The following is an 8,644-nucleotide window of genomic DNA, read 5'->3' as shown; positions in this document are numbered from 1 at the left end:
ATTCTGTGTTGTTGTTGTTGGAGCTCTCTGCTATACGTCCATCCGATCCGCCATCTTGTTTGTTCTCAGGGATTCTTCTTGCTTTGATTTTGGACAGTTTGATTATGATATGTCTTGGTAATTTTCTTTTGTGGTTCATTTAGCTTCGAATGCTTGTTGTCTCATCTTTCATGATATTAGGGAAATTTTCTTCCAGAAACTCTTCGACTGTCTCCTCTTTGGTGTTCTGTGATTCTTCCTGTTCTGGGACTCTTCATGTTCTGTTATTCCTCTTCATGTTGTCCCACATGAATCTTAGATATCTTCAGATTATTTCCTTCTTTTTCTGTTTGCTGTTCTCTCTTAGCAGTATTGAGAGATTTGTCTTCAAGCTTACAGATTCTGGCTTCCATCCCTTCAGTTCTACTCCCTTTCAGTGTGTTGCCCATTTCTGATATTTTAGTATTAATTGGCTGGACCTCTTTTTGCATGTATTGAATTATTTTCAAGGACATTTTTATCTTATTTGGTTGTTCCTGTAGCACTTTTCTGACTTCTTCCTTATTTTCCTCAAACTTTCTGTGGAACATTTGACTGCACCTCAATATCATTCTCCTGAATTCCTTATCAGGCAATTCTAAAACCGCATACCTTCCCATGGAAATGTTAGGTCTACCTCTAGCTCATTTGTTTGAGTTACTCTGTCTTGTTTCTACACATTAACAGAAATTTTCTGTTACTTTTTAAGCATTGTGGTGGTCTTCAATAATTAGATGAATGTATGTTGGTGTATTCTTAAACTCTCTAATTGCCTCCTGGAGATAGGCTTCTCTTTTCACTTCTTTTACTACTCAATTCAGAGTGCTTTTCACAAATGTTGGTTATTTACACTGTCCTGGTGTATAGGAGCTGGTATTGGTTCTTGCCCAGATTTTATAGGGTGCATTTGTAGCTTGACTGTATTACCGCAGTTGCTGTCACCTGTTGGGTAAGGCAAGGAGTGAAATACACCTCCCCCTCAAGATAAAATGGGGACCAAAGAAACAGACAGGACACTAAAGTCCAAAGTTGTCCAAACAAACAAACAAAAAGTAGCAAAATATGAGTAAGACTTTAGCGCCCCTATTTTGACTTTTTGCCATCAAAGCTGCCTGAGAAATTTCAAGATATTCCCATTGTACCTTATGATGTAACTTAAGGTTTGTTTTTTGGTCTTTTTTCCCCCCCTTCCTTTTTTGCCTCTGTCACCTCCCCTCAAGCCTGTTCAGGTGTTTCTCCTAGTGAGAACCAGCCCAGGGCTGGCCAGACATATTTTTAAAGACACTCTGGTTTTAGGCTATTCATGTTGACTCCTCCTCCGTCTTTGATACTGCACCCAGTGATCCTTGCTGTGCAGATCCTTGATGTGCATATAGTAGCATCTTCCCTGGAGGTGTTTACTCACTCAGGTATCCCCTCTGTTGCCCAGAGTGCAGGTAGGCAGACAGAGGAAAATAAAAGAATGAAAAATAATTTTTCACACTTTTATTTCTGACAATCAGACCTCTGTGATGGGAGTGCTCTCTTGATCTTGTGTATGCTCCTTCCTGTTCAAAATGGTTATGCCAGGACTTTGTGGCCACTGCAAATCTGAAAATAACCTCCTTTCTGGCCTCTGCTCCAAACCCAAGCCATCGATCCTCCCAATTATCCCTTTATATGAAGTTCAGAGTTCTGGGACCATCCTTTGAACCTGTTTCATCTGGTATTCCATGTTTTCATTGGCAGAGGTCTGCACAGCCTTTCTCCCTAGTCTGCCATCAAGCCCCACCTCCCCTAATCTCCTCTGGAGCATTTCTACAAACTTTTTGTTTTGCTTTGGTCTCATATGACTTTGACAGTTTTCAAAGCTTCTTTTGTTTTTTTTAAATAGAACATTCTTCATTTTTTGTATTTTCATATAACCTTATTCAGGTTATACATTCGTGGCCAGAATAGCATATAAATGGTGTGTCCTTTTCAGAGCAATGCATTTCATAGTTTACATTATCCATTAGCTTCTCCTTGCCAATGATAATTTTGACTAGCCAGTAAGGATTTTGTCTATTTCTCCACTGAGTAGTTATTATTTCTCTTATAATTAATAAGCAATCATTCAAATATTCTATTTCTCACAAAACTGTCCCTTTAGATAAAGCATCCATTGTTAAGCACTCTTTATTATGATAGGGTAAAATGATATTCCAACTATGGTACTCTTTACACATTTACTAGACAACACTTATCATTTTATTTAGATAAGATCATTACCTTGTTTTATTCATTTATCTCTGTATTTATTCATTATCAGTATAGACTCATTTGTTTCCTTTGTCTTTAAATAGTTTGTAATTCATTATTGTATCAACTATTTTGGAACATAGTGGTTATGAGTCGGGCTGCTAACCTCAAGGTCAGTTCAAAACTACCAGCTGTTCCGCGTAAGAAAGATGAGGCTTTCTGCTCCTGTAAAGATTTACAGCCTCAGAAACTCTATACAGGGTCTCTATGGGTGAGAACTGACTCGATGGCACTTAAGAACAACATCATTTTGGTGCTCAGATAGTCCAAGACTTGGCAAATGGGATCCCCTTAATAGTTACATAAAATTGATAACCAAAAGCAGGTGCCATTTTGGTTGAATTTGGACCTCAAAGTTAGAATCAATCTGTTAGTTTTAGATGTGTTTCAGAACAAACTGACAAAAACCTATTTGTTGGTTTTCTCCTACAGTCTGGAGAAAAGAAGAAGGATGATGAAACAGTTGATAGTCTAGGTATGAAATTCTTTCTCTTACTTTTTTGGGATAAACTCGTATGTCTATAGGAGCCAGGAGGACTTTATAATCTGCAGAGCATGTGGCTCATCTCAGCTGGCTGGCTTTCAGTTCTTACTGACCTTGTGTAATACGGGCCTGATGGTAGTGCTTCTTATTCCCTCAGCCCTACCTGCCCCCTACAACTTGAAGTTGAGAATTCAGATCTCTAGTTGAAATGCTTGAGTTAAATGTTGAAAACTAATTCAAAACATTGTTATAAATTGTGTGGACCTAACAAAATATGAGTGTGGACCAGGTATCAGTTTGTGATTTCTGGAATAAACTAAATGATTGTTTAAGATACCACTGGCCATTTTTGAGTGTATACTAGATGTTCCAGATATAACAATGATTTATGCTGAAGGGAAAGTTGAGATATATGAAAATGAAAACCAGCAACCTTCCCTTAGATGAGAGACTTTGTTTCTTTGCTAGGTCCCTTAGAGAAAGGACAAGTAAAAAATGAGGCACTTCGAGAACTCAGAGTGGAGCTCAGCAAAAAACACCAGGCTCGGGAACTTGATGGATTTGGCCTTTATCTGTAAGTATTATAGTCATTTGGAATTTTCTGTAATATATTCTCATGAGTAAAAGGGAGATGTTATAAGAAGGTGTTAATTTCTCCTGTAATTGTTTCCTTCTTTCCTAGGTATGGTGTGGTGCTTCGAAAACTGGACTTGGTGAAAGAAGCCATTGATGTGTTTGTGGAGGCTACTCATGTTTTGCCTTTGCATTGGGGAGCCTGGCTAGAACTTTGTAACCTGATCACAGACAAAGAGATGGTAAATTGAGATGAACTAAGTGAAAAACTTTCTGGTCCAATCTGGTCTAAGTCTTAAGTAACTCTGTAATAAGAGGGTGGCAAAGAGTTTTGTTAAACCTTTGTCTATAGCTAGCTTTGTGCTGCGTCTCTAGTCTTATTTCATTGTTGTAGAATTTAGGTCTTTATTTGAAAGATTGTCTAGCTCTTGATTCAGTAGTTGCTGTTGGATTTGTGTCCAGTTGTATTAGAATATGTTCTTTTAATTCAAATTTTTACGTTTAAGTTTTACTGTAACTTGTTTTATAGATTCAAGACTACTGCAGTTTATCTATTAACCCTAAAGATGCAGAAGGAGAAGTTTCTCTGATACCTAGGATTGTATTAAACACATATTTCAAGTCTTTTCTGTGTTGTCATGGGATTCTATAAAGATAGGGAGGGTGATTTTTTAAATGAAATTGCTTTATATAATGCAATCATTAGTCATTATTAGAAGACATTGTAGAGTTTATTTTGGCATTCTTCAGTAGTAAATGGATATGACAACACACTTCCTTTTGTTGGTTCTGCAAACCCAAATAATGATACATGCTAATAACTACTAAACCTGTTTCTGAATAATATCTTGGTTTACTTGTATTCATATCTCTGTCTACTATACTTTCATTGAATGCCTTATTGCATCACTGAACTCAAAATGTGCAAAACCAAATTTCTCTTACCAAATTCTCCTTCTTCCTCTGAATTTGATAGACTCTGAACTTGATTTCATTGTTGTTGTTGTTAAGTGGGGTCTGACTCAACACAATTCTGTATATGGTTTCCGAGGAACAGCTGTTGAGTTTTAACTGCTGACCTTGCAATTTGCAGTCCAGTGCATATCCTACAGCACCACATAGACTCTGAATTTGATTTTATTAGCATCACTATTTCTTAATTCACCCAGTCTTGACACCTTAGAGTCCCTTTCTTTTATCTTTCATTTAATCATAAGACATTACCATGATTACTTTCTCTATGTATCTCTTTCCCTTGGTTTTCTTTGTTGTTTTGGTTATTATCTCGAGTCTGGATTACTTGTATAAGCTTTCTGCCCCTTCCCCATTTTTACACTGCCATTTCCAAGCCACCCTGCATACTGTTTTCTTAAAACACTCACATGTAAGCATGTCATCTCTTTAAAATATTTTTGTATTGGTGTCCCTTTTTACCGCATTTCCAGTTATACCACAGGACACATCCTACTTGTTCAGTTGTGTTTTTCTGTTACATCTCAGCATATAGATTGCCCTCAAACAAGCTGGTTTCCTCATCAGACTCACTATCCCCACTCATCATGCTTATTTTGTTTCTACTTATACGTTGTTGCTTTTGCCTTGAATGTACCCTTTCTTTTCCCTGCCTTTTATTCTAGTTTCTAAGACTCACTTCAAATCCCATCTTTTCTTAGATGTTTTCCCTAACCAGGCCTCATTAGCTTGTAAGTTATATTGCTCAATTTTATCAATCAGTTAATTAATTAATGTACACTGTGTTCATTATTAGGTGCTCTAATACAATTTGGTGGGAGCCTTGGTGACACAGTGCTTAACTACTAGGTTGCTAACGAAAGTCAACAGTTTGAACCCAACATCTGCTCCATGGGAGAAAGATATGGAGATAATCTGCTTCAGCAAAGATTACAATCCTAGGAACCCTATAGGACAGTTGTACTCTTCCATATAGAGTTGTAATGAGTTGGAATCAGCTTGACAGTGATGGATTTGATTTTTTTTTAAAAAATACAATTTGGATAATAAATTCCTTAAGGCCATAAAGATAGTTTTTTGATATTCATTTGGGAGAGAGATCAAAGTATATTAAGTGTGTTCCTCTCTCCTGCTGCCAGCTGAAGTTCCTGTCTTTGCCAGACACCTGGATGAAAGAGTTTTTTCTGGCTCATATATACACAGAGTTGCAATTGATAGAAGAGGCTCTGCAGAAGTATCAGAATCTTATTGATGTAGGCTTCTCTAAGAGCTCATATATTGTTTCCCAAATTGCAGTTGCCTATCACAATATCAGAGGTGAGTGAATAAGGACAATGAAACACCATGAAACCCTAAAAGGTGCACTGTGTTGTTTTCTAAACTCTTATCTCCTTTCTGCAGATATCGACAAAGCTCTTTCTATTTTTAATGAGCTAAGGAAACAAGATCCTTACCGAATTGAAAATATGGATACATTCTCCAACCTTCTTTATGTCAGGGTATGCTGCCTCTCTTGTCTGGATTTGACTAACCCTTTTGTGTTTTAATCTCCTAGGTTGAATTGTCACTCATTTGCATTAGCTACAAGAAAAATAATTTTGGGGGTTCCTTTTTCATGCTCAGATTGATTTTCTCTTTTCTTCCAGAGCATGAAATCAGAATTGAGCTATTTGGCTCACAATCTCTGTGAGATTGATAAATATCGTGTAGAAACATGCTGTGTAATTGGTAAGAGTTACTACATTTACCTTTATTTTAAAGATTTGCCTTTTTTGTAACTAACTCAGAATGTGAAAAAAATAACAATGTGAGAATGTTAAAGTTAGCAACATGGTGTATATAGAATGTCAAAGTTTGATATAATCTTGTCTAGCCCCAAGATTGTTTGGTGAACATGACTATAGTGTAGTTTTCTTTATTTAAAGTTCATTATTTAAATGTAATTATTTCTTGAGGAGCACTGGTGGCGCTGTAGATAATAAGCACTAGACTGTTAACCGCAAGGTTGGCAGTTCAAACCACCAGAAAAATGAGTCTTTCTGCTCTAATAAAGATACACAGCCTTGGAAACTCTGTAACAGGGTTGCTGTGAGTTAGAACCCACTTAATAGCACCTAACTGCAATAGCGGTATGGATTACATCTCAATATAAAGAAAACAAAAATCCTCACAACTGGACCAATAAACAACATTCTTATCAATGGAGAAAAGATTGAAGTGGTCAAGGACTTCATTCTTCTTGGATCAACTATCAACACTCACGGAAGCAGCAGTCAAGAAATCAAACGACGTATTGCATTTAGGCAAATCTGCAGCACAACACCTTTTTAAAGTGTTAAAGAGCAAAGATGTCAGCTTGAGAACTAAGGTGCACTTGACCCAAGCCATGGTATTTTCAGTAACCTCATATGCATGAGAAAGCTGGACAGTGAATAAGGAACACCGTAGAAGAATTGATGCTTTTGAGTTATGGTGTTGGAAGAGAATATTGAAAGTGTCATGGGCGACCAAAAGAACCAATAGATCCATTTTGGAAGAAGTGCATCCAGAGTGCTCCTTGGAGGCCAAGATGGCCAGACTTTTTCTCTCATACTTTGGACATATTGTCAGGAGGGACCAGTCATTGGAGAAGGATATCATGTTTGGTAAGGTGGAGGGTCAGAGAAAAAGAGGAATACCCCAATGAAATGAATTGGCCAAGTGGCAGCAACAATGGACTCAAGCGTGGCAGCCAGTGGTGAGGCTGGCCCGGGATGAGGCAGTGTTTCGTTCTGCTGTGCATATGGTTGCTATGAGTTGGTACCAACTCGATGGCACCTAACAACAACAGCAGTAGCAACATATCTTAGCTATCTGTCCATATTAGTACTTCTAGGTTTGTATTATTTTTGATGATTGTCTAGATTTTATTATATACCATCATGTGCTATCATTTTTATTTAGTCTTTTTCTATTATATAATTGTGGCTAGTTAGTGTTTGTTAATACAGAAATTACTGCAAAAAAATTTTTTGTACTTGGTTTTTCAATTACTGATTGATTTCAATTAATCATTCCTTCAATATTTTTAGCCCTGGAGGAAGTTGTGGTCTAGTATGAGAAGCATTAATAAAAATGTAGTAAGTCTTATGGGAATATAGGTAAGGAAAAGAGCAGATAATCTTTTTAATACCAGGCCATTAGAACAAACCATACAATCCATTAAGGTGAGAGTGGAACTTCAATTTGCTCACAAAACATCTTTTGATAGTCTTTTGTGTGCCGGGCATTGTGCTTTGTATTCTTTGTATTGCAGTCCTTATTCTTAATTCCCTTTTGTGGATGACCAGTAAGAAAAAGACTATATATAATTCATTGGATTAGATGATATAATTAAGGTAAACATGAAGTGCTAAAGGACACATATGAAAGGTATCCAGTCCAGTTTGAGATTAAGGAAGTCTTCTTGGAGGAGGTAATACTTATAAGATGAGAAAGAGTGAAAGAGTTTAAGAAGGGAGGTGAAGGGTTGCCCAAGGGAAGGACATCATAGTACATAAGCACTGAGTGTGAAACAGACTTGTGCTTGAACTGAAGTTAGTTTACTATGCCTGAAACATGGTGCAGGAGCCAGGAATGTAAATAAAGGGGCAAAATATTCAAGAGCCTATTAAGTGCAGTGTGCAGTGGAATGTGTTCCAACTCATAGCAATCATGTATAGGGCTTCTGAGGAGCAGCTGGTGAGTTTGAACCAGTAACCTTGAGGTCAAGTGCTCATCCTATGGCACCACACCAGGATTCCTTAAGGGCCTATTATGCCTTTGCTAATTACTGATGAAGACCAAAGAGCACAGCCTTCGGTATGGATTACATCTCAATGTAAAGAAAACAAAAATCCTCACCACTGGACCGATAAACAACATTCTTATTAACAGAGAAAAGATTGAAGTGGTCAAGGACTTCATTCTTCTTGGATCAACTGTCAACACTCACAGAAGCAGCAGTCAAGAAATCAAATGACGTATTGCATTAGGCAAATCTGCACAAGACCTATTTAAAGTGTTGAAGAGCAGGAACAAACAAAATGGTGGATCAGGTGGAAGTGCAGTAAGAGCTCCGCCTGCAACAACACAGAATACCCAACCAAGGCAGGGGGATGGTCCCAGAACTCTGAACCACATATAAAGGAATATTTAGAAGGTTGGAAGGCTTACAGCTGGGGGAATTTGAGGCAGAATCAAGAAATCCATTGCTTTCTAGTTCGGAACGCCCAGCTGCTCCAGGTGCCACCATCTTGGGTGAGACCAAGCGGGGGAAGGATCAGAGCGGCCACAGAC

The 8,644-nt window shown here is 37.7% G+C and overlaps 1 protein-coding gene across 1 annotated transcript in view; it reads left to right on the top strand.

Annotated features, from left to right (window-relative positions):
• Positions 1-8,644, top strand: part of CDC23 (cell division cycle 23) — a 51,842-nt gene that overhangs the window by 31,092 nt on the left and 12,106 nt on the right. The window contains exons 4-9 of the mRNA XM_006866116.1: positions 2,731-2,773; positions 3,251-3,356; positions 3,465-3,597; positions 5,467-5,644; positions 5,729-5,826; positions 5,974-6,055. Coding sequence (XP_006866178.1) covers positions 2,731-2,773; positions 3,251-3,356; positions 3,465-3,597; positions 5,467-5,644; positions 5,729-5,826; positions 5,974-6,055 — 640 coding nt within the window. The remainder of the gene's footprint in view (positions 1-2,730; positions 2,774-3,250; positions 3,357-3,464; positions 3,598-5,466; positions 5,645-5,728; positions 5,827-5,973; positions 6,056-8,644) is intronic.

This window comes from Chrysochloris asiatica, unplaced genomic scaffold (assembly GCF_000296735.1).
Source record: "Chrysochloris asiatica unplaced genomic scaffold, ChrAsi1.0 scaffold00087, whole genome shotgun sequence".
NCBI lineage: Eukaryota > Metazoa > Chordata > Mammalia > Afrosoricida > Chrysochloridae > Chrysochloris > Chrysochloris asiatica.
The sequence above is the reverse complement of the archived record's forward strand: the minus strand, read 5'-3'. Positions and strand labels throughout refer to the sequence as shown.